The sequence below is a fragment of the Callospermophilus lateralis genome, chromosome X (assembly GCF_048772815.1).
Source record: "Callospermophilus lateralis isolate mCalLat2 chromosome X, mCalLat2.hap1, whole genome shotgun sequence".
Lineage (NCBI taxonomy): Eukaryota > Metazoa > Chordata > Mammalia > Rodentia > Sciuridae > Callospermophilus > Callospermophilus lateralis.
The window spans coordinates 53,968,881-53,996,407 of record NC_135325.1 but is presented as its reverse complement, the minus strand read 5'-3'; the positions used below and the strand labels follow the sequence as shown (position 1 = coordinate 53,996,407).

General features: G+C 36.3%; 1 protein-coding gene across 3 annotated transcripts in view; it reads right to left on the bottom strand.

The window, feature by feature from the left end:
• Positions 1 to 27,527, bottom strand: part of Ophn1 (oligophrenin 1) — a 370,997-nt gene that overhangs the window by 224,566 nt on the left and 118,904 nt on the right. For 2 of the 3 annotated variants that reach the window (XM_077106704.1, XM_077106703.1), the window contains exons 4-5: positions 16,762 to 16,823; positions 6,738 to 6,809 (exon numbers count right to left, since the gene is read on the bottom strand). In XM_077106704.1, the coding sequence (XP_076962819.1) occupies positions 6,738 to 6,809; positions 16,762 to 16,823 (134 nt within the window). The remainder of the gene's footprint in view (positions 1 to 6,737; positions 6,810 to 16,761; positions 16,824 to 27,527) is intronic. The other variant, XM_077106705.1, reaches the window with a different exon arrangement.

Sequence of the window (27,527 nt, the reverse complement as noted above, 5' to 3'; positions counted from 1 at the left end):
CCCCAGGAAAAAAACAGACGATATGGGGGCAGAGCAGAGGAGCAACAACTCTATTTTAACCCTTCAGCCAGCAGACAGGCAATATGTGGAGCACACAAAGGGAAACTGGGTGATAGAATGGGCACAAGGTCTTTGAAGAGCCTGTTTCCATGTAAAGAAGCCTGCAACAGGTTATTGCCAGGTCAGTCAGAAGCTTCAACATCACTGAGATATCATGCATTATTGGAGAGAGGCTGAGACAGAGCTCCAGCAATGCCCTCACCACAACTTTATTAGGCTACCATGCAGCTGCTGTAATCTTCAAGAAAGCCCCTTCCTCCTGCAGTGTTCCTCCAGTATCCTTACTGAGAAAGTTTAACAACATGATCTTTATTTTAAAAAAAAGAGGTGTGCTTCAAAGAATCTGTACATTACCACTAAGAAGGTGGGGAAGGGTGAATTTTGAACCAAGAGGCAATAAATTGGTAACACATAAAAGTAGGCTAGAAGCAGTATTTCTTGGTGCTTAATTAAGTGCTCTTTCTTCTGTCTTAAACTTCATTACTGAGATACTTCACTACTTAAATAATTCTAGATAGTCTACTACAGACATGACTCACTCTAAATTAAGTCTTTGTTGATGAACAGGTTGATTTCATTGATAAAGAAGTAGAAAAGAAGACTGATAGACTGATAGGCATTTAACTTTTCTGAGTTTCAGTTTCTTTTCCGTGTGTGTGTGTGTGTGTGTGTGTGTGTGTGTGTGTGTGTGTTTTGGTTTGTTTATCTAGGAATATCTTTATTTCCTATTCATTTTGTATGTTCTTATTTGTTCCTTTTAGATATATATGACAGTATATCATTTATGGACATATTATACATACATGCGGTATAACTTATTCTAATTAGGATCCCTTTCTTGTGGTTGTGCACAATGTGGAGTTTCAGTGTCGTGTATTTATATATAAGCATAGGAAAGTTATGTCTGATTCATTCTACTGTTGTTCCTAATTCCATCCCCACTGTCTTCCCCCCATTCCTGTTTGTCTAATCCAATGAACTTCTTTTCTTCCCCTCCCCACCCTGCCTTATTGTGGGTTAGCACCCACATACCAGAGAGAATATTCAGCCTTCTTTCATTGCAACAACAGATATTAAAAACCCTACCTTGGGGCTGGGGTTGTAGCTCAGTGGCAAAGTACTTGCCTAACTTGTGTGAGGCACTGGGTTCAATTCTCAGCACTACATATAAATAAATAAAATAAAGGTCCATTGACAACTAAAAAACTTAAAAAAAAAAAAAACCTACCTCACAGATTGGCTGTGAGAATTAAGGAAGACAGCATATGTAAAATCCTCAGCCTAGGCCTTGGACATAAAAAATAAACAACAGAATTAATTTCCCTCCTCTTTGACAAAAGATTAACCACTGCAGCATATCCTTATTCTTCTCTTGTTAGTCTCATCCAGGAATTGAAAAAAATTAGGCATGAGGGTTTTTATATCGTATGATCTACCTCATCCTCATTATACAGTGTTCTATATCAACTGTAATGTTATTTACCAAGTGATTACTATAATTTTTGAAGGTTCTTCTGTCCTTCAATTTTGTCCTTTCCCAATTGATCATTAATAAGACTCCAGTTAGAACTAGTGGAATCTACCATTGTTGCACTATCTAAAGAACTCACTTTGCTCGAATTCCAGTCATTACAAATAATGCCCATATCAATTTCGCTATCAGACAGTAGCAGTACATATAATAGATTGCCCTTTATTCTCAGGTCTTTATACTTTCATATTCTTTATCCAAATTGATTGTCATGATATTTCAAGTAATACCTACTGGATGGTACATTCTTACTCTTAAAAGGGCTGGTGAAGATGCTATACTTCAGCCCTGGTAGGAAAGACCACATAACTTGGTGAATATGAGATACACAGTGGGAACAGACTTGCACCTAGCTAAAAAGACTAAAAATTAAAATTATACATTCCATTTTATGGGACACCAAAGATTCATAGAGATCCAAAGGATAGACAAGCTGAAATAAATCTGAGATTATCTGACAGAGGATTGTGTAACAGAACTTTCTTCAATAATGTTCTATATCTGACCTTCCTAATACAGTAGCACCACCACATGTCACTATGAGCACCTGAAATGTGTCTAACAAGACTGAGGAACTGAGTTATTAATTTTAAATAGCTATTGAGTATCATAACTAATAGCACAGAACTAGAAAACCTAGACTAAATGAAAGAATGTGGGAACAGAAGCTAAGAACACCCTCAGATATAAATATAGACCACTTTCACAACTACATATTTTTGGTTGTGTTATTGATCTTGAACATACCTTAGTTATTGCACCTGTGAAATATGGAATAACACTAGAAGCTCATAGGGTTGTTGTGATTAGACAATGAAGGTAAAGCACCTACCCCAGAGCTAGGTACAAAACAGATAATAAGTAAATGATAGCTATTATTATCAAGCTCCCGGTTTTCCAGATGGAACAAGTGAAATTCTGAAAAGAGAAGTGACTTATCCATAGTTACAGAGCTACCTGACCACACAGCCAGGAGCCAATTCCATATTTTATCATGTTTTTGCTTTGTTTTGTTTTGTTTTGGAACTAGGGATTGAACCCAGTGTTGCTTAATCACTGAGCCACATTTTCAGTCCTTTTGATGTTTTATTTAGAGACAGGGTCTTGCTAAATTTCTTAGGTTCTCGCTAAGTTGCTAAGGCTGGCTTTGAATTTTCAATCTTCCTGCCTCCATCTCCCAAGCCATTGGGATTACAGGTATGCCCCACCACACCCAGCCTTCCCATGTTTTATGATAATTATTTTTCTTATAGAGACTAACCTCCTTCACTCTTTGTCTTGGTCAGTTTGGGCTACTATAATAGAACACCATAGACTGGGTGGTAAGTAACAAACATTTATTTCTCACAGTTTTGGAGGCAAGAGAATCCAAGCTCAAGGCATCAAAAGAATGATGATGGGTGAAGACCCTCTTTCTAGTCACAAATGGCCATCATCTCATTGTGTCCTCAAGTGGCCTAGAGACAAATCACTTCTCTCATGCTTCTTCTTTTAAAGGCACTAATATCATGTCTGAGGGCTATACCAGCACAACCCCATTATCTCCCAAAGGCCCTACCACCTGATAACAACCACTTTGCAGGATAGGATATGAAAATATGAATTTGTGGGTGAACAAATATTCAATTCTAACATTCTACCTACTGCCCCCAAAATTCATGTTATTCTTTTTTAAAAAATATTTATTTTTTAGTTGTACACAATACCTTTATTTTGTTTATTTATTTTTATGTGGTGCTGAGGATCAAATCCAGGGCCTCACACTGCTAGTCGAGCGCTCTACCAATGAGCCACAACCCCAGCCCCAAATTCATATTCTTTTTACATTAAAATATAATCATTTCATACTGACAAGCCATGAAGTCTTAACTCTTTCATTCTAAAATCTAAAGCTCAAAGTCTCATTTAAATATCTGAATCAGATATGGGTGATCTTGAAGATACATTCACCTTAAGGCAGAATTCCTCCCCAGCTATGAACCTGTGATACCAAACAAATAATGTACTTCCAAGGGAAAAATAAGACAGGATGGGGAAGCCATTCCCATTCTGAAAGGGGGAAAGATAAAATAAAGAAGGAGTGATGGGTTCCAAGCAAGACCAAAATCTAACAAGACAAACTGAATGACATCTTGAGGTTCTTTGCCTTGATGCTCTGATGTCCAGGCCCACTAGGATGGCAATGTCACCTTTACACATCTTCAGGTAGGTTATGCCCCTTTATCCAGGTGGGAAACTGTCAATGACACTGTGGACAGTAGAAAGGGGGCTGCCACATTGCTTTCTGCAGTGGTCCCTTCCTTGAGTCAGTGTGCAGCAGTATCACAGTCTTCAATACTAGAAAGGCAACATTACCCTTTGCAACAGAGAAGGAACTAGATCTGCCCCCAGGGCCTATTATGGGTGTGGCAAACCTGATGGTTTCTGAATTACCTATGCGTCCTTTCACTTTTCTTGAAGAAGAGCTCATGTTCAGAGACTTCATTCATCCTGTTGTCTGTTTCCTTTAGTCCCACCTGGCAGTGATTCTGCTGGTATAATCCTATCTCTATGTAGGCTTTCCTTTGAGTATAAACCCAGGATCTAATCAGTAATCCAAACTAAACATATCAAATGGTCATTCAGCCACATTATTCATGTTTTCTTTGGAACCTGCTTTCTCATTCTTTGCAATATGAATAGAGAATTTTCCAACACTTTAACTTCTGGTTCACTGTTGCTTAAGACTTCCTTCTTCAGTTTCTCTCTTCTTGCATTTTCTTATAAGCAGGAAAGAAGAAATAAGCTGCTCCTTCAACAGTATACTTAGAAATATCCTCAGCTAAATATCCAATTTCATTGCACACAAGTCCTGCCATCCTTAAAACACTAGAACATAAATATAATTCAAGTCTTTGCCACTTTATAATCAGAATTGCCAACACATCCTATGACACTAATATTACCATAATTCCAAAACAGAAAAAGACACATCAAAGAAAGGAAACTTCAGACCAATATCTGTAATAAATATAGATGCAAAAATTCTCAATGAAATTCTGGCATCAAATACAAAAACTAATCAAAAAGATAGTGCACCACAATCAAATAGGGTTCATCCCAGGAATGCAAGGTTGGTTCAACATAAGGAAATCAATAGATGTAATTTATCACATTGATATACTCAAAGATAAAAATCATATGATTATCTCAATAGATGCAGAAAAAGCATTTGACAAAATATAGCACCCCCTCATGTTCAAAACACTAGAAAAACTAGATATATTAGGAACATATCTCAGCATTGTAAAAGCTATTTATGCTAAGCCCCAGGCCAACATCATTCTAAATGGAGATCAACTGAAAGCATTCCCTCTAAAAACTGGAACACTTCTATTTAACATAGTTCTTGAAACTCTAGCCAGAGAAATTAAACAAAAGAAATTAAAGGGATATGGATAGGAAAAGAAGAACTCAAATTATCACTATTTGCTGATAATATGATTCTATACCTAGAAGACCCAAAAAATTCAACCAGAAATCTTCTAGAAGTAATAAATGAATTCAGCAAATTAGCAGGATATAAAATCAACACCCATAAATCAAAGGCAAATGCCTTTTTACATCAGTGACAAATTCTCAGAAAGATAAAATAAGAAAACTACCCCATTTACAATAGCCTCAAAAAAATAAAATACTTGGGAATCAATTTAATGAAAGAGGTGAAAGACCTCTACAATGAAAACTGCAGAATGCTAAAGAGAGAAATTAAAGAAGACCTTTGAAGATGGAAAGATCTAACTTATTCTTTGAATTAATATTGCCAAACTGACCATACTACTAAAAGCACTATACAGATTCAATGCAATCCCAATCAAAATCCCAATGAAATTCCTTATAGAAACTGAAAAAGCAGTCATGAAATTCATCTGGAAAAATAAGAGACCCAGAATAGCCAAAACAATCATTAGCAGGAAGAGTTAAGCTGGTGGCATTACTTTATCAAATGTTAAACTCTACTACAGAGCAATAGTAACACAAACAATATGGTATTGGCACCAAAATAGACCTGTAGACCAATGGCACAGAATAGAGGACACAGAGACAAACCCACATAATTACAGTTATCTCAGACAAAGGTGCCAAAAACATATATTAGAGAAAAGATAGCCTCTTCAACAAATGGTACTGGGAAAACTGGAAATCCACATGTAACAAAATGAAATTAAACTTTATCTCTCACCATGCACAAAACTCAACTCAAAGCGAATCAAGGACCTAGGAATTAAACCAGAGACCTAATACTTGATAATAAATGCCTGTTTATTGTATGTACTTACTATGATATACATTTTTATACCTTAATTTTATTTATTTTTATGTGGTGCTGAGGATCAAACCCAGAGCCTCTCACATGCTAGGTGAGCGCTCTACCACTGAGCCATAACCCCAGTCCTCTAATACACTTTTTATCTTTGGAATATACTCTGTTGATTAAAGAAATTCACTATAAAACAGTATACCGTGTTATGCTGTCAGCAACCTTGTACAACTTGTATTTACTATATCTCTTGATTGCACGAAGTACTAATGTTGAATGATTGACCTGTATCATCTAGGTCTGTGTCAGTACATTCTATGGTATTTTCACAATGACAAAGCCATCTAATGATGTATTTCTCAGAATACATCCATATTATTAAATGATAAATGGTCATTTGATATAGCAGCACCTCATTTCTTGGTACGTATTTATTAGTCTGTGCTCTTCAGAGAAACAGAAATAAAATTATACACAAAGAAAGAATAAAAGAAAGAAATATTGATCAACCAACCCAGGAGATTTATTATACAGTGTATGGTGTCTTGAGAAAATCAACACCTCTGGTTATACAGTCAGGCAGAGTTATTTCAAACATTCTCTACCTTTTTGTTCTATATTCAAGCCCTGAATGGTTAGGCAAATCTCCTTTACTAAGAACAGGGTCAGGGATTGAAATGCTAATCTCTTCTGGCCATTGGTGTTTAACCAGCTACTTGGGCATCCCATGGCCCCATATTTTGATACATAAAATGTATCATCATACCATTGTAGAGTGAAGAGTGGTAGCTCAAACAACAACTCAATCACTTTAAAAAATATCTTACAAATATGGAGAAAATGTACCTTTGTGAAACCTATTTGCTCCTTTCGGAAATTTTCCAGGGGTTTGATCAGCAAATCGCTAGCATTTTGTACCTAAAAAAAGAGAGAGAGAGAAAGCACAAAACAAGTTTTAGATTATCAAGTTTCAGATGCAAGATTCCTTGTTGCTAGGGCATTTTCGTGTGAATACATCATCCTATAAAATGTCAACTGGTTTGCTGGTTTGTTGAGTTTTGTTATTCTGTTTCTACATTTTCTCTGAAAATCAAATGCTTTGGGAAGAGCTGAGAGAAAGAACATTAGGGACATTTCTCTGTAACTTTAACAGTAATCTAACCTGAGTTTTTAATGAATAAATATCTAGAGTCATGTCCACATGCCCAGCAGCAGACACAGGGAGCCTGATATATAGGTGGAAAAGAGAGAAAAAACAATGGAAATAAATGGAAAGGCCAATCACACCATGTGAAAACCATTTCATGGGAGGCAAATGAGTTAGAAGCAATAGCATTAGAATAAATCATTTCCAGTCCTAAGCTGGTATGTCATAAAACCAGAGTGTTTCCTTCAGAACTTGGGGCATATGTCAGCATCAGAGAAAATTGGACCTGGTCTTCATATTACATAAATAAACATGCACAGAAGCTGATAGGAATGGCTTGTTAAAATTCTACAAATATTAGCATTAATAGTTTGTGGAGATTTTAAATCATCCAATCCAGAGAGAAGTACTTGTTCTGTGAGCAAATAAAGATATACAAACCCTTTTGTTCATAGAAATCTCTTGGCAGATGGTATCTGTCCAAGGCAACAAGTGAGGTTTGTTTTCTCAAGGACTGGCTTTTGGGACCCATTGCATTAATTTTGATCTATTATAAAAAAAAGGGAAAATAAGGGACTAGTTTCCTTGTTGGATGAAACATAAAATGTCGGTAAAACAAAATGTATCTTCATAATAAAACTGAAAGATGGGGTTGGGGTGTAGCTTAGTAGTAGTATGTGATTTGCATGTGTGAGGCCCTGGGTTTTATACCTATCACCACACACACACACACACACACACACACACACAGAGATACACACATAGATACACACACACACACACAAACACACATGAACATAGAAAACAGAATAGAAAGTTAGTTTTGACTAGTTCTCAAAGTAAGAAGAAATTTTTAGCCTACCACTAAAATGCATGGAAAGTCAGGGCAAAGTATATATTTTATCCATATGCTGCAGGTACTTTGGGCCTGTTATATGCCTAGGATAACCTAAATGAGGAAACTTCCTAACAAACAATGTTAATCTTTTTATAACCTGGTGATCCCTGATATCTTGATCTACCACAGCTTCTAAAACTACCCTCCAGGACTGGCAACACCTAGTGTTACAGTTTAGATCTTAAATGTCCCTCACAAGTCATGTGGTAAAGGCTTGGGTCACAGTTTCTGGTGCTATTGGGAAATGGTGGAAGCAATAGGAGGTGGGCTCTAATTGGAGGAACTAGTGGGGTAGGGGAATATGTTTCAAGGTTTTATTTTGTCATTGTCACTTTCCATTCTTTCTCTCTGTGCTTTTGGCTGCCATAAGGTAAGAAGCTTTGCTTCAACACACCCTTATGCTATCACGCCCTCCCTTACTGCAAACCCAGAAACAGTAATGACAGCCGAGGTTTGATCAGCAAATCCATGAGCCAAGATAAATCCTTCCTCCTCTCAGTGGATTTTCTCAGATATTTTGTTGCAGTGACAGAAATTGGATTAATACCCAGCAAATATAAAATTAAACAAGAACAAAGTCTTTGCCTTAAGGCAAGAAAGTTTTTGTTTCCTAATCACAAATGTTTCTATGGTTGACTTTCTAAAAACACTCGTGTGCCACAAGCCTAGATTTCTAAAATCACATAACCCTTCCCTACCCTTGCTGACTCTCATAAATACAAGCCACTTTTTAAATTTTTTTTATTTTTTTATTGATTTTAGTTTTTAAATACATGACAGTGGAATGCATTAAATTCTTATTACACATATAGAGCACAATTTTTCATATCTCTGGTTGTATATAAAGTATGTTCACACCAATTCGTGTCTTCATACATGTACTTTGGATAATGATGTCCATCACATTCCACCATCCTTGCTAAACCCCTGCCCCTCCCTTTCCCTCCCACTCCTCTGCCCTATCTAGAATTTTTCTATTCCTCCCATGCTCCCCCTCCCTAACCCACTATGAGTCAGCCTCCTTATATCAAAGAAAACATTTGGCATTAGTTTTTTTTGGGGGGGGGGGAGGGGGATTGGCTAACTTCACTTAGCATTATCTTCTCCAACTCCATCCATTTACCTGCAAATGCCATGATTCTATTCTTTTTTATCGCTGAGTAATGTTCCATATGCCACATTTTTTTAAAATCCATTCAAGGAACCTTTCTCATTTTCATCACATCCCTTCTCATCTTCTATGAAACTGTTTTTCAGGCTCCATTTGATCCTACTCATAATATAATCTACCTCCCTGTTTGACATTACCTATAGCCCTAAGTGTGACCATTAGAGAAAGGCAGGAAAGTTCACAAATACACACCTGTAAGACTCCTCTGTAAAGGTTTTTCTATAGAAGTCCCTTTTTCTCACAAAGTTTCACACTGATTTCTGATCCAATCAAACTTATGCTGTCAGTTCTGGCATCAAAAATAAAAACATCCACTGGGCATGGTGGCACACGCCTGTAATCCCAGCAGCTTGGGAGGCTGAGGCAGGAGGATTGTGAGTTTAAACCAGCCTCAGCAAAAGAGAGATGCTAAGCAACTCAGTGAGACCCTGTTTCTAAATAAAATACAAAATAGGGCTGGGATGTGGCTCAGTGGTCTAGTGCCCCTGAGTTCAATTCCTTGTACCTCCCCCCAAAAAGTAAAGAAAAACATTAGTGATTCTCCTTCTCTCCTTGATTGAAAACAAGAATCCTTGTACTAAAAGTACTAGTCCAGACATCATACCCAACATATTTTTCAGTTCCCAGGACTATGGATGATATACTATCAATTTTTGTACCCACATGACAACAATTTCAGTCATCATTGTCATAGATAGAGTAGAAAGTCATTTTTTTTCCTATTTACTATTATAGAAATCTTTAAAATCATGGCCAAAATTTCTGTTTGTTTGATTTTTGGTACCAGGGATTGAACCAGGAGCACTTAACCACTGAACCATATCTCCAACCCCTTTTTTATATTTTATTTAGGGGCAGGGTCTTGCTGAGTTGCTTAGGGCCTTGCTAAGTTGCTGAGGCTGGCTTTGAATTTATGATCCTCCTGCCTCAGTCTCCCAAGCCACTGGTATTACAGGCATGAATCAAATTGAAACAAATTCTTTGACACACTTCCTATTGAACAATGAAGTCTTAGTCCCTTTTACCTTGCATATGAGCTGACTTGTAACTGTTCTGAAACAAAAGATTAAATTAAAAGTGATACTAGGTGATTCTGAGGCTAGGTCATAAAAGGCCATCAGTATCCACCTGGTTCTCTAGGAATACTCTTTGACAGCCCTGACAGTATATGTAAGAAATTGAAGTACCCTGAGACTAATAGCTGGAGAGGTTAAAGGTAGACATTTTGGTCAATGTCTAGTATCAGTCAAATCTATCCATCCTTGTCAAGGTACCAGACATATAAGGAAAGCCATTTTGATTCTCCATATCAACTCAGCTGCAAGGTGAATCCAACTGTGTGGAAAAACACACCCCACTGACCCTGTCTGAATCTCTGACTCACAAACTCATTAAATTGTTTTAGTTTAAGCCACTGGGTTTTAGAATAAGCTAGTATCCTGAAATAGATAACTAGAAAACACTTCCAATTTTACAAAGTATCATGTAAAAAGTGACCATCTGGGAAAATTCAGAAACTCTTTTAAATAAAAAGTGAGCATGCCACTTGTGAAAAGAATAGCATATACCAAGCCTCTGTATGGATGCCAAGCTGTGCCTTTCCATATTCAGGAACTCCCAGGACAGCACAGTTTATGTTTTTCTTTTAATGTTCCAAGAGGGACTGTTTGCATAAACAAGTATGCAAGCAACTTGCCACTGATATGTTTGGTCCCTGCTCAGTCTAAGAAAGTAGTAGATGATTCACTGAAATGGGAATCCATAGTTTTCTCTCAATCACATTGGTAATTCTACTCACAGCTTCCCACACCACAGATAGACACTCTAAACCTTTTCCTCTCTTTTATACTCATTTTTTTTATTATGCTATCTTCTGACAGAACGTACAGCTAGGGATGTAGACAGGCCATATTGAAGCTTGGCTCTTCTTCTTCATTCTATTTTACCCTTAAAACCCTTAGAAATCTACCATCTACTCAAAGAAACATTTTTAAGTAAATCTGGTCTATAATCCACTTTCTGATCACTGCCTCCATTTTATGAGCTCTCTGAGAGAAAAATTCTTAACTGCTATATCAGGGGAGAATATCCACCATGAGAAGTACCATCCTGAACACATAATTTGGGCTGGTGATGTGGCTCAGTGGTAGAACACTTGCTTCACATGCATGAAGCCCTGGGTTCAATCCTCAGAACCACAATTTTTTTTTCCTAAACACGTTAGTTTATCTCATCAGTTTCCTATCAAATATGCCCACATTTACATGAGATAAGGTCTTTAGAAGAATAGAGATGGTGGGGCCGGGGTTAGCGTTAGAGCACTTGCCTAGGATGCAGGAGGTACAATGTGTTCAATCCTCAGTACCACATAAAAGTAAATAAATAAAATAAAAGTATTGTGTCCATCTGCAACTAAAAAAAAAAATTAAAAAAAGAATAGAGATAGCAGCCAGTCTAGTACAGCAGAATTGTTCAGGAATCTTTGTTAAGAAAAAATTACTGAAAGATGGCATTGAGGTTATGCTGTTTAAAATATTAAAATAGTATGAGATTCTTTAGTTTTGTTTTTTTTTTAGAAGTCTTAAAGACAGATCTTGCATATTTCCAACAGGGCCCTCTTCAGAGTCAGAAAGGCACCTAGAAAAGCTTCCTCTTTATACAGGAAATCTGCCACACAGACACTAAAAGGTCACCTCTGAGATAATACAACCTCCCCCAGAGTACCATGAAGAACATCACAGCTGGGATGTTCTGCAATTCTTCCCTCCATGGTTCCTGCCACATTTTATATTTATTTATGGAAATAATGAGGCTCTGGTCATTTTCACATTCTAGGGCCATAGAACCTTTGCTGTTATTACAATTCATATTTTAGAATCTGAATTTTAAAAGGATGCACAACTTTTAAACACTTCTCATATCATACAGATTGTGGTAGAGGACTCATGGTCCTCAGAAAAGGGAAAGGTGCCATCAAGCAATGAATTCCTGGCATGGTGTGAAAGGCTCCTATTAACCTTCACAACATTCTTGGAATTAAGTGGGAAATGGGGAGCAAACACTCAATACATGATTGAAAAAATGTAGGGAACAAAAGGGTGCACATAATTAAAGACAGAAACAAGTGAGTCAGTCATGTGGTAAAGAGCCAGCAAGAAGGGTGAGAAAAACAACATCTCAAAAGACGAATATTCTCCTTCAATATTTTAGAGTTTTGTTATTGGATAAATAAAAGAGATCATGAAACAATAAGAGCTGGAGAGTAGTACAGCTGAGCATCTAGTGGCATCTGAATGAAAATGGGGTTGAATGCCTCTGAAAACAACATGGGCAGCCATCCACAAACTCTCTGGGGAGAAGAGAATATTTAGTAGAGTTTGGATCAGCTAGGGGACCATCTATGAGGTTTCAGAGAAACCACCCACATTGGTCTCTCCTTAGTACACTTAGCCAATTTCTTAAGCTAGGAAATTTCTTAAGTCACATATCCACATGTGGAAAATCTTAAGAATAACCAAAGATAACTAAAAATGATGCTTAAAGAATTGACAGTTTTTCCCTTTACAAACACTAACATATTTACTATATCATATTGTGTACTTTATAATAACCATAAAAGGTAGGGAGAATTTCTCCTGCTATACAAATAAGAAAAGGGGGACACACAGAAACAAAATGATTAGTCTGTAGTCAATAAGTAACTTAGGGGCCAAGCTAGAATGAGAGTCTAATTCTCCAATTTCCCTACATCGAAATTCTGCTTTCAAACCTGCTTCTCTAGGAGCCTAGATAAAATAGGAGCAGCATTCTGAAAAGTCAGAACCCTCTGTTGAAAAGAAAGATGGATGATTGATAAATTACTCTTATTATTGAAATAAATGAGTTTTATAAACTGAGATGTTAATTAAAGTTATGCCACAAGAGAAACAGAAGGTAGATCACTTTGTTATTCTCTACAGAGTTCCCACCTTACCCTCATGGTCCTAATAAAAAAGAATACAACAGTTACTAATAGGTCATTATGTAAAATTGTGGATGTGTAACCAATGTGATTCTGCAATCTGTATTTGGGGTAAAAATGGGAGTTCATAACCCACTTGAATCTAATGTATGAAATATGATATGTCAAGAGCTTTGTAATGTTTTGAACAACCAATAAAAAATTTTTAAAAAAAGAATACTGATAAACATTGGTTTTTCCATATTTAATTCCCAGTAGAACCTGCATTTCTAACAATTTTCCAGGTGCTGCTGGTGCTGCCGGTCTAAGTACCACACAAAGATTACTTTTTAAACTGTTAAAATAATTTGACTCAACAAAAAAAAGAGGATGCTGATCCTAACGGTGGGGGGGGGCATGGAAAAAATGGAGGAACTTTGATTGGGCAAAGGGGAGGGAGATGATATGTGGGAAGGGAGAATGGGGGCAGGAAGTATGGTGGAATGAGATGGACATAATTATCCTAGGTACATGTATGACTGCACATATGGGGAAACTCTACATCATGCACAACCAGAGAAATGAAAAGTTGTGCTGCAATTGTGTCCAATGAATCAAAATGCATTCTGCTGTCATACATGCCTAATTGAAATAAATTAATTTTAAAAAATGAAAGTCTCAGGTTCAAATCTAGCAAGAAATGTAAAACATCTGTATGAGGAAACTACACAACTCTAATGATATAAGTCAAACATGTTATAAGTAAATGGAGAAGTAATTCAAGTTTCTGAATATCAGGAGGCAATATTTTTATGATACTAGATTCTTCCCAGCTTGATTTATAGATTCAATGAAATCCCTGTCAAAATGCCAGCAACTTATCTTGTAGATATGGACAAACTGATTATAAAGATTATACCTTACTTTGAGTCTTACTATAAAGATAAGTAATCAAGACAATGCATTATTGGAGAAAAATAGACAAATATATCCATTCAACAGAAATACAGGCTACAGATATAGATCCACACAAGTATAGTCAACTGATCTTTGATAAAGGAGAGAAAGTGATTAAATGGAGAAAAGACAAGTCTCTCATCATTTTAACAAATGACGCTGAAACAACTGGATGTCCACATGGAAAAATGAACCTAGACCCATATATTAAACCCTTTAACAATTAACTCAAATAGATTACAGACCTAGATGTACAAGAGTTCTAGAAGATAGCATAGGAAAACTCTGTGACCTCATTTTCTGGTTTTCTTTTATTTTTAATGTGGTGCTAAGGATCGAACCAGAGCCTTGCATGTGCTAGGCAAGTACTCTACTACTGATCTACAACTCCAGCCCATGACATTGATTTTGTAATGAGTGTTTAGATAAAACACCAAAGTTATGCTCTATAAAAAAGTGATAAGCTGGACTTCATTAAAACTTAAAACTTCTGGGCTGGGGTTGTGACTCAGTGGTAGAGTGCTCACCTAGCATGGATGAGGCACTAGGTTCAATCCTCAGTACCACATAAATGTAAAGTAAAGATATTGTGTCCACCTATAACTAAAAAATAAATATAAAAAAATAAAAATTTCTGCTATGGAAAAGACACTATTAAGAATGAAAAGACTCAGGCTGGGGCTGTAGCTCACTGGTAGAGCACTTTCCTGGCATGTGTGAGGCACTGGGTTCGAGTCTCAGCACTATATATAAATAAATTAAAAGTAAAGGTCCATTGACAACTAAAAAAATATTTAAAAAAAGAATGAAAAGACTCAGTTCATTTCCCAGCAACACACACACACACACACACACACACAAAGAATGAAAAGACAAGCTACAGATTAGGAGAAAAATTTCAATAAAACACAAATTGAATGAAGGACTGGCATCCAAAATACACAAAGAACTTTTTTTTAGTACCAGGGATTAAACTCAGGGGCACTTAACCACTGAGCCACATCCCAATGCCTTTTTTAAAAATTTTTTTTAGTTGTAGATAGACCTTTATTTTGTTTATTAATATGCAGTGCTGAGAACTGACTCCAGTGCCTCACACATGCCAGGAAGGTGTGCTACCACTAGAGACAGGGTTTCCCTGAGTTGCTTAGGGAAGGCTTTGAACTTGCAATCCTCCTGTTTCAGCCTCCCAAGCCATTGGGACAAAGAACTCTTACATTCAATAACAAACTACCAATTAAAAAACTGACAAAAGATATTTCATACACAGACAGCAATTAAGCTTATGAAAATATGTTCAATATCATTTGACATTTTAAAAAGTTACAAATTAAAAACACTGTGATACCACCACATACGTTTTAGAGTGGCCAAAGTTGGAAACACTGACAACACCAAATGCTCACAAGGACAGGGAACATTGATGGTATGAATGCAAAATAATACACTTTGGAAGATGATTTTATAGTTTCTTAAAATACTGAACATATTCTAGCTATATTATTTTGCATGTGTATCCCTTAGTATTTACCCACAAGAGTTGAAAACTTATTTCTACACAAAACCTACACACTAAATGTTCATAGCAACTTTATTCATAAGGGGCAAAACATGGAAGCAACCAAGATACCGTTCAGCGGTACCACACCTTCCTGGCATGTGTGAGTGGGTGAATCAGCAAATCTGCTATGATATATCATAAATTAAATATTATTTGATTATAAAAAGAAATGAACTATAAAGAATTGAAAGACATAAACAACCCTAAATGCATATTGCTAACTATAAGTGTTCAATCTGAAAAGGCTACTTACTATATAATTCCTGCTGTATCACATTCTGAAAAGGTGAAAACACAGTAATGGGTTGTGGGTGTAGTTCAGTGATAGAGCACTTAATGAGCATGTATAAGGCTCTGGGCTCCATCCTCAGTACCACCAAGGGAAAAAGAGAAAAGAAAAAATAAATAAAGAAAAATGTTTTCCAGGGTTTTGTCGCAGAAGAAAAAGGGAGCAGTGAACAGGTTAAGCAGGGGATATTTATGGCTCTGAAACTATTCTGTATGGTAATATGGAGGAATGCCATTATACATTTATCAAACATATAGAATGTGCCATAAAGAGAGTAAACCTAAAAGTAAACCATGGTCTTTAGTTAACAATACTGTATCCATATTAACTCATTAATTATTAAAAATGAACCACACTACCAAGATGTTAATAATAGGGGAGATGAGGGGATATATGAGATCTTTCTGTACTTTTCACTCAATTTTTCCACAAAACTTAAAGTACTCTAAAAATGGACTTTGTCTATTCGTTTTACAAAATTAGTCTTTAAATATAAGGGGAGGAAAATCACTGCATAGATTTTTAATAAAAGACTAATTAATCAAATACAAATAAACTTATGCTAGTATTTCTGTTAACAGAGAAAAAGATTACTAAAAAATTCGATTAAGAACACTAAAGACTATAATTTTATTTAACGTGTTCAAAAGTTCACTTTAAGTTCCTCTGAAAATTTTTCTCACTGAAATGAATAGGGATGGAATTTCCACATTAATTTCCCTCTGCCTAATGCCAAACTCTTGGGGGTGGGAGCTTCAGATAGAATAACGATATTAATTAATTAATTATTGTAAGAGTACCCAGAACCCTTTAAACAGCACCTGAAATAGCAGAGGATCAATCCAACCAAAAAAGACAAAAATATCCCAATATCAGCCATGATCTCAGCTCCAGATAAGTGACCTACCATCATCATCCTTTCATTTTCTACTTCATTGAGCAATTCAGCAAACTCCTTGAAGGATTCAGCTGGTAGGAGAGAATAAAAGACAAAGCAAATTAATCATGATTCTTGGTAGACAAGTGGAAGAGATCTGTCCTACACAAGTAGAGATCAGTGCCTTAACTTCACACAACTAGTAGAGGAAGGCATCAAATCTAAGATAGCGAGGAGAATGTCTCCAAGGCTGATTGAATGCTTCTCATTTTTTTTCCTTTTCTCCCCAATCTCCTACTATTATGATTTCAATCTAGAAATGTCCCCCCAAAATCTCATGTTTTAGAAGCTTAATTCCCAATGCAGTGAGGTTCAGAGGTAGAGCTTTTAGGCAGTGATTAGGGCTGTAACCATTTGATAGATTAATCATCTGAATGGACAACTAGGTGGTAACTATAGGCAGGTGGGGTTTGGTTGGAGGAAGTAGATCACTGGGGGCAGGACTTTGGGATTTATGGTTTGTCCCTAGAACATTTGGTCTCTGTGCTTCCCAGCTGCCATGAGCTGAGCAGCTTCCCACCACCGTATCTACCACATTCTGCTTCACCTTGGGCCAGAAAAATGGAGACAACAAACCACAGACCTCTGAAACCATGAGTGCAAAGTAAATTTTTCCTCCTCTAACTTGTACTTGTCAGGTATTTTCAACACAGCAATAAGCTGATTAATATCCCTTCAAAACTTCTTTAATATTTTATTTATTCATCATAGTCATCCTTAGGAATAGCTAGGAATTCTCTCATTTCATAGACATGCAAAAAGATGTAGGAAGGGGCAATGGGTTTGCTGTATAAAAAATGGCAGCTCTACAACTTCAACACCTGAGCTTGGGTACCTGCTCCACTAGTAACCAACTTAGAACAATTTCTCTTCATTTACCTTTTATATGCCTTAATTTATTATTTCAGACTGGTTATAGAAATGGAATGAAACATGGTTTGCAAAAAGATTTTGCAAAGTGTTGAGTCATTTGTCTTTATTTTAGAAGCACTGTGGTGAAGTAAAAAACACATTTGACTTATTAGCTGTGTAACATTAGAAAAGTTACTTAATCTCTCTGAGATCCATTTTATTTATCTAGAAATACTTCTTGTCTCACAGGGTTGCTTTGATGGTTAAATGACATAACACATGTATAGTTTCCCAACACACATAGTAACCATTCAATAAATGTTAGTTCTGTTCCTTGTTGGGTCTAAAGCAGTAATACTAAACAATGGTTCATTAGAATCACTTGGGGAGCTTAAAAAATATCAATGTCATGCCCTTTTCTACACAAGTTAAACCCAGATTCACCTGTAAAGGAAAATAGTCAACTGTTTTCCTATATTTATGCTACACTCTGACACCAATGTGTGGGGTTTTCCCTAACATTAAGCAATTCTCAAGCTCTCCAGAAACCAATTGTGTGTCCTAGAATTCAATTATGATACTTATTACCCAGAGTAAGTGCCAACCCAACAGCTAAAGGTCTCAGCCCCTGAAAACTGCCCCCTCCATTTTCCACATCAGTCACAAGTTCCAGGACGTGAACTGTATACTTCTGACCAACCAGCTATAAATTGGAGGGTTTCATAAACCCCTCCTTGAATTTGATAACCTCCTGGAATGGTTCACTGAACTCAGCAAAATACTAATACAAGCTTGTATTTTAAAGGATACAACTCAGGAACCAGCAAACGGAACACATGCATAAGGCAAGGTTGTGGGGTGCAGAGTCCCTTCTTCCTAGAAGTGCCACCTCCCAGAATTCCCATGTGTTAACCAATTTAGAATCTCCAAAAACCCCATTGTTTAGTGTTGCTACAGGGGGATTATTATGCATGTCTGACTGGTTGAAGCTCAGTCATTTTCCAGGCCCCGTTCCGTCCCTGGATGTTGGAGAGTGGGGTTTAAAGATCTAACCCTCTAGCCACATGGTTGGTTCCTCTGGCAAATCAACCTCCATACTGCAAGAGTCATCTCATCAACATAAACTCAGGAGTGGCTAAAGAAGATTATGAATATCAAGACAGTTGTCTGACCTCTAGCACTCAGGAAATTCCAAGGGTTTAGGGGCTTTATGGAGGAATCAGGGACAAAGACCAAATATATGCTTATTATACCACAATATCACAACCTACTAAGTACCAGAATCTTACAGGACTAAACACAACATAATTGCAGGAGGGAACACCCAGGTTTCAAGTTGGAAATAAAGCTTAACCACCTAGGAGTATATTATTATATTAACACAAAACAATAAAAATGAATGAACAAAACAATGATAATGAAATCTTGGCTATGTTCTCATGGTACAGACAGTACTGAGATTCAACTTCTCTCCTGTTCCCTTTCTGCTTTATTTTTGCTATATTTACCCACCTGACCCTGGCCCAATTTTATCAGATTTTAGACATTAGGTTCAAAATCACATGCAACAAGGTGATGCTAGTTCCACAGTAAAAGGGGCAAGTTGTATAGTATTATAAAACCATTCACATAATGCTTCAAACCTTTAGCAATACCTACTATTTGCAGCCATCCAGCCCGCAATCATACAACTTTAGTGATGGTAGTAGTAATCAGCTTGAAGCAGTGTGCACAGGACTATGCCAGTTTTAAAACTAAAAGCTCCACATTCCGGAAAAACTGACAGACTCAGTTTGTCTGGGACTGTTAATCTTCCAAGTAACAGAGCACATGCTTTTTTCTAAGGCAGGTCATTCCATATATTCAGGATGACTCTATTAAAAACTCTTTCCTTAATAGTAAGCCCAAATCCATCTCTCTGCATTCTAGTTCATATCTACTCAGGTACCTGAAGAAAGATTTTACAGGATTGTAGATAAAGACACATGTTAGAAAAAAAAACAATAGATGAGTATTAGATGATGAGGATTCTATTTGAGGAGACATCACAGAGAAAGAGGAGGGGCATACATTTTAGAGAGAAATAGATCTAGATTGACAACCTAATTCTATCATCTTCTTGCTCTGTGACATTGGATAAATGATTTGAGCTTCAATTTCCTCACCTGTCAAAAAGACATAATCATACCTATGTAAGGGTGTTGCTGTAAGAACAAAATTAGTGGTAACTGTGGAGTGTCATTACCTAGTAAACAATACACATTACCCCTTCCGCCCTTCCCCAACCTTCTACCCTTCTAGAGCCAATGTGTGTTTTCTCTCTCTCTCTCTCTCTCTCTCTCTCTCTCTCTCTCTCTCTCTCACACACACACACACACACACACACACACACACACACACACACTAAGTTAAGCTAAGCAGAACTAAGATAAATAGTCTTTAGTGCCTTTAAGGATCCTTTAAATTCTCCAACTTCCTCCCAATAACATGAAGTATAACATCAAATGGTATTTTAATTACAGAGAACATATGGAAAGCCTAGAAAAACAATGTGTCCAAGTTAATACTTTTAATTTAAAAAAAAAAAAAAACCTTTAAATAGATTTCCCTTCCTATAAGAACTGGAAAACTAGTTCAGCATTCCTGGTATCAAGGAAACTATATTCAGAGCCAATAGAGGACACAACATAATGACATTTCTTTCTTCTTAGGATTAAGTTGTGACATATACTATGGAACATGTGGAAGTTACCTTACAAAATACCACAAATTCATTCGAGATTCACCCTTAGCATAGAGAAGATAAATACTTTACTCAGAAAGAGTCAATAGGAAAAAATGGAAATGTTCATTGATCTCTTGTCCACAAACACTTAATGCTACAAAAGAAGTCAGAGAGATTGTTTTTGTTGTTAATGTTCATCCATTTTGAGTTAAGTTTTGCATATGGTATGAGGCAGAAATCCAAATTCTTCCTTTCACATGTGTTACCCAGTTGCCCTGGCACTATTTGCAGAACGTTTTTTTTTTCCTCAACTGATCTTAGGACTCTTGTCAAAGTCAACTGGCCATAAGTTACAGGATTATTTCTGGACCCTTCACTCTATCCCATTGATCTCTATGTCTGGCTTTATGCCAGTAACGCATTATCATAATAACAGCACCTGCATACTGAGTTTTAAAATGGGGAAGTATGAATTATCCAACTTTCTTCTTTTTTCAAGATGGTTTGGCTATTCTGGGTCCCTGGAACTTCCATATGAATTTTACTATTACTTTGAAAATTTCTGGGGAAAAAAGCAGCTATGTCTCTCCTACAGAATATTCCATGTGCACTTGAAAATAACATATTCTTCTTAGGTAGAGTATTCTGCAGGAGTATTCTTCTTCCCCAAGGTTTGTTGTTCTTGACATTGCAGTTGGCTTAGTTACTTCATAGACTAATATTATACACTAATATTATTAGTGTATATATTAGTGTATATTATATATATAGTGTATATTATATAGTGTATATTATATATAGTGTATGTATATTATATATTAGTGTATATATATTATAGTGTATATATTATATAATAATATTATTATACACTACATAGACTAATATTATATTGTTATATGAAGCTACTGAAGTTTCTGATCAGTTAAACTTTATGGTTAGCAAATAATTAATAATTAGACAGATATTTTTAAATGGTTTGAACCAATAAGTCTATGAACCTTCTTGAAGGGTTCAATACTTTGAGGTATGCCTTCAACACATAGACAGGCAGTTATAACTCTGCCTTAGCCATCAGATCTTTCTTATGAAAAGTATCAAGGTCAGCCAGAATTGTGAGATTAGAGTCTTCTCAGTTATTTTCTAGACAGGTACACATGTTGGGTGTGTGATCTTTTGGATTTCAAGGACAGATCGCAGATTTTCAAAGCTCTCTAAGGCTACTTTATTATTCACTTTTTTTCCTTTTAGATTTATTGTTGAGCTCCCTCTTTGCAATTTTATTCTTTTTGTTTCCTGTGGAAGCAGCAGTACTGCACAATCACTGCTGATTATTTAGAGAAATTCCCTGAAGAAAAAAAATTGAAATGAGCAATCTGTGAGTCAATTCAAATAATACAAGCCCTGTGAGTGATATTTCCCAGCTTTAAGGGAAATTCAAACCCATTCTGCCTTCTCCAATGGCTGCCAGAATTGTGGTTTTCACACTTTCCTTGATTGTGCAGCTGCTAGTTTTTCAAAGCTACTGTGGAACAGAAAAAAGGCAATGGGAATACAGCAAGATAGAATACCACAAAACTCACCTTTCTCCCAATTATTTAGTCATTTTCTTCAATAAACATGCCTTTTATTTTTGCAATATTTTGATCAATTCCACAGTTATTAAAAAGTTGAGTCTGAAAATATTTACCTGTGTTTTTATCACTTTTATGGAAGGCTGGATTTTGGGAGGTAATTTCTCTACCAGTCCTACTGAGGTAACCTGGTCAGAGCTTTTTGATCCTTATTTTCAATTACCAAGAGCTTCAATAATCATTGAATCAATTTAAAATTAAGTTATAGAATAAAAAATCATGTTCATTATTGTCTGCCTGGCCTCCAAGAAGCCCTATAAGTTTATTTATATGTTGAACAGAATATGTCAAAAGTCTACTGAGGTATATGACACCACATAAGAACTACTTAAGAAAGTCAGGATATCTTCTTCATTCTGGTCACTTACTATCTAAAGATCTTGTAGTTTACAGATATGCTATCTTACTCCAACTACCACGTTTTTTTATGAGGAAATCGAAGTTCAAGAGGTTATAACTTGCTTGTTCCGGGTCACAAAACTAGCTGCATAGTTAATAAGGAAATTCATTTCAATGCTCTCTCTAGTTTTAAGATAACAAAGAGTTGCTGGACACAGCCAAAGCATCCATGTCACATCCTTTTTTCTGTCTATCCATTTGCTCCACAAATAGTGTTTTCTTTCCCTAAATGTTCTGACATTCACTCTTTTTTTTTTGCTCCTGTCTACAGTGAATTGGAAACTATTTCAAGATAAAAAGCAAAACATTTGAACAACATTTATTTCTGACTTGAGAGTCATGAGGTTTTATCAGGTATCTTACTGATATATTTTCAACCAAATGTCATGGATAATTACAGCACCTTCTGAGAGCCAAGCTTACAAATGGTTCTCTATAGTTAACTGAAAGGAAATAAAAGCATTATTGAGGAGATTAGACTTTGCATTAAAGTGCCATGGGAGAGAATAGTTACAAAAGAGAAAGAAGAAAGGGTCTGGATCTTGCCGTCTCTTTATATTAGAATGATGGTAACTAAAAAAAAAAAAATGTCTAAGAAAAGGAAGAAAACAACCACTGCCAACATCACCATCAACAACAACATCCCCTGACCCCCACCACCATCCCCCAAGCATGACTTACAAAACAAAATGTAATATACTTCAATAATATCTAGAAGTTTCAGAATATTAAAAGGAGATCCAAGTAAGAGTTAACTATCCCTAGAAAATTTCAAGGGAAAAATAGCAAGAAGTTAAAGAAGTGAGAAGGTAAAGTCACTATGCTATATGCTTCTCAGGTATTATATTACTCATCATGATTTTATTGATGAGAAAATTGAGGTTCAGCAAGGTCAGGTAAATTGTCTACATTGTCTTCCAAAATAAAAAGAATTTCTTCCTTTGAGGGGTGGAGATACCGAGTATTGAACCCAAGGGGACTTAACCATTGAGACACATCTCCAGCCCTTTTCTATATTTTATTTTAAGATAGGGTCTCACTGAGTTGTTTAGGGCCTCGCTACATTACTAAGGCTGGCTCTGAACTTGCAATCCTCCTGCCTCAGCCTCCTGAGCCACTGGGATTACAGCCATGCACCACTGGGCCTGGAATATTATACATTTCTGATGAAAGCTGACAATATGGGTCAAATTACTTACAATTATTTATACCTTTTTAACTAATAAATTCATTTCCGGGAAGTCATGCCTAAAAAATAATTCTGATGACAAGAGGATAAACATTCATGTCCGAGGTAGGCATTCAACATTATTAATCCTAATGAATAATTTTTAAAAATTAAATGTATAATGATTGAGTACCTCTACTTAATGGACTAATATTATAGCTAGTAAGGAGGAGCATTACACAAAATTTTATGAACACAGCAAAATGCCTATGATATCATATTGCACAAAAAAAGAATACAAACATTTGAATATCAAAATTATATATATGAGGGGCTGGGGTCGTGGCTCAGTGGTAGAGTGTTCACACATAGTAGAGTGCTCTACCATGTGTGAGGTGCTAGGTTTGACCCTCAGCACCACAGTAAAAAATAAAATAAAATAAAGGTATTGTGTCCAACTACAATTAAAAAGAATTTTTAAAAACATTATACATATAATTCAACTATGTACAGAAAATATGCTTGGACAAAAAAAGGTCAAGCAGGGAGTATATCAAAATAATTGTTGTTCTTTATGGAAAGCGTGTGTGTGTGTGTGTGTGTGTGTATGTGTAAACTCTGGTGTCTAGATGAATTGATTTAAAATCACACTTAAGCAACCGATTAGCCATGTGATCCCGGACAAGTTTCTTAACATCTCATGGACTGAAACTACCTCCTTAGAATTGCACTGAGATTAAGTAATGTTTACAAAGCATTTTGCACATAGTAGCTACTCAGCAAATGATAGCTATTACTATACTTTTTCCTCTATTTCCATATTTTTATAATACAGTATGTTTATATGATAATGCAAAGATACCAATAAACTCAAGTATTAATTTAAAAATTCCAAAGATCATATGGCTAATGAATGTACAGGCCAGAGTCTGAATCCAGATACAGCCAAATTCAAGACCATGTACCTAACTCCTAAAATCTCCACAGGAGGAAAAGTGAACCAGAGTGGTCAAAGTATCATTACCATGAGTATATAATGATGATTGTGTCATGGAAAAACAGAGTTTAGCTGGATAGATTACTAGAATCAGCAAGACCTTTAATGGGGAAGGAATGGATGGCAATCAGGACTGACACCTGGGTCTTCTGAAGGATGCTACTAAGGACCTGACACTTCACTTATTCTTGAAGTCAATACCCAGGAGTGCTTTGGGATGGATTTATACCACTTGATAGACCCTGGCTGGCACCTAACTAATAGTCCCCAGACTAGTCAGATAGGAAGCATAGCAGTATGCTATTAAATATCCATGAGATACTGGTGTGACTCTACATCATGTACAACCAGAGAAATAAAACGCTGTGCTCCATTTGTGTACAGTGAGTTGAAATGCATTCTGCTGTCATGTATAATTAGAATAAAAAAAAATGTCCATAAGAGTAAAAGAGGGTAAGACTCATGCCAAGCATTCTCCTCACTCTACGTGGATACTTTCCTCCTAAGTCAAATGCTTCTGTGAGACCTCAGAGAACCTGGGAACTAGCATTATTATTTGCAGGATTCTGGGTTATGCTCCAATTTATAAACCTTAGACCTTAAATATAGCCCTGGGCTCCAGGAAAAAATGATTGTTAAGAAATTTCTCACCACCCTGTGTTCTGAAAAATGGCTACCCAGCCAAGGACCACCATTTCCTTACATATATGATCATTTCTCTCCTTCCTCATGACTCCCATAAGACTTATTTACATGCTGTATTAGTCATATTCTCATCACTGGGACAAAATACCTGAGATAAACAACTCAGTTAAGAAAAAATTCATTTTGGCTCAGTTTCAGAGGTTTCAGTCCATGGCTGGCTGACTCCATAGTTTGGGAGCAGAGCAGAATATCATAGTAGAAGGATGTGGTAGAAGCTGCTCAGCTCATGGCATTTGGGGAGCAGAGACAGAGAAAGAGAAAAGATCTGGGTGATGCATACTTGTAATCACAGCTGCTCAGGAGGCTGAGGCAGCCAGATCACAAGTTCAAAGTCAGCCTCAGCAATTTAGCAAGACCCTAAGCACCTTTTCGAGACCTTGTCTCAAAATAAAAATATTAAAGGGCTGGGGAAGTGGTTAAACACTCCTGAGTTCAATCATTACTAACAAAAAAAAAAAAAAGAGGAAGGGGCCAGGAACAAGACATACCATTCCATAATATGCCCCCAGTGACTTATTTCCTCCAACTAGATCCTAACTAGATCCTAACTAGGAGTTTACACCACTTCTTGGTAATTCCATCAAATTATTAATCCACCAATGGACTAATCCACTTATGATGCCAAAACTCTTGTGATTCAATCAGTTCCTATCAGTTCCTGGGAGCCACAACTTTGAACATTGCTGCATAGGGACCAAGCCTCCAATACAGGAGCCTATGGGGGACATTCCAGATCCAAACCATAATGCCTCCTGCTATAATAATCCAAGTTTCCTTCCTTCTCCTTGAAATGTCCCTCATTAATGAAAGTTTTCCTTATGGCCATACCTTATGGCCATAGCCTGAATACAATCATGTACTTAATTGTCAGTGTGCAGTTTTGATGCTTTTGGTTATATCATGCTTTGGGTTGCATATATATATAACTTAGGGAAAATGAAATATCTCTTCTGATTTTATAGTGTTTCCTATGCAACCCAAAGATATATTTATAACATAGAGTGTATGAATGCGTGTGTGTGTGTGTGTGTGTGTGTGTGTGTGTGTAAATTCTATGCTATATGGGAAGCTCTTAGAGAATTGTTAATGCCTTCATTCTCTGTTGTATATTTCTATTGATCAAAGTCCTGGTGCTGCCTTGCTTGATCCAATTAGACAATAACTATATAGTGTGGCTAGTCTTAATTTCAGGGTTTTGTGTGTGTGTGTGTGTGTGTGTGTGTGTGTGTGTGGTACTGGGGATGGAACCCAGGGCCTCACACATTCCATGCAAGTGCTTTACCACTGAGCCATGTCCCTAGCCCCAATTTCAGTTATTTTTAAATGTTAACTTGATACAACTTTACTTCTTTGAAATTAGCATCTTCAAATCAGTGGCTCCAATCAGGGATTCATATTCCTTACCAATGAAATGTGATAATATACAGATAGTTAGGACCTACTCTAGATTACTGAATCACTTTGATATTCTTGACATATTTTTAACATATTTTAACTATGCTTGATATGTTCATGGCATATCATGTCAGAATCATTCTGTTATATCTAAAAACTTTTCTTTAAAATATTATTTTCATCCATTTTTGTAAATTAGATACAATATCCATTCTTCTTTAAACATAGTAAATTATAATGTTTATAGATATTTTTGTAGAAACTTTTTTTAGATTGACTTTTGTTTTGTATACCATAGTAAAAACCACATGTTCTTTTCAGTTGCATTACTATCCTTGTAACACAATTCCATCAGATCTTCACTTTTTAAAAAATGACCAGTAATAAGTTAGCCACAGCTATTTTAAGACTTTTCTCATCTATAAACAGTTTTTGTTTTAGTGTGATGTTTCCCTGAAAACATTTAAAATCAGCCACAGGCCAACATGCTTCATTTTTAACAAAGAGAATCCCATGGAAGAAGGGTATGACAGGTACTTTTGTGTACAGGCTGCCGATGGCATCCTTTAAAGAATTTTGAGACCATAGCAATGAACAAGAATTTCAAGAACTCTAGTAAGAAAATTAGCTGAGTTCATGAGACTGCTACCTATTAATAAGATAATAAACACAGAGAACAAGAAGTAACCACATAAGACTAAATTAACTAATAAATAGTGACTCAGGAATTATTTGGAATAATACCGATATTTTAGTGTTCTTTTCTTTTCAGGGAGAACACTTGGGATTGAACCCAGTGGTACTTAACCACTGAGCTACATCCCCAGTTCTTTTCATTTTTTAATTCAAAATATAACCTCACTT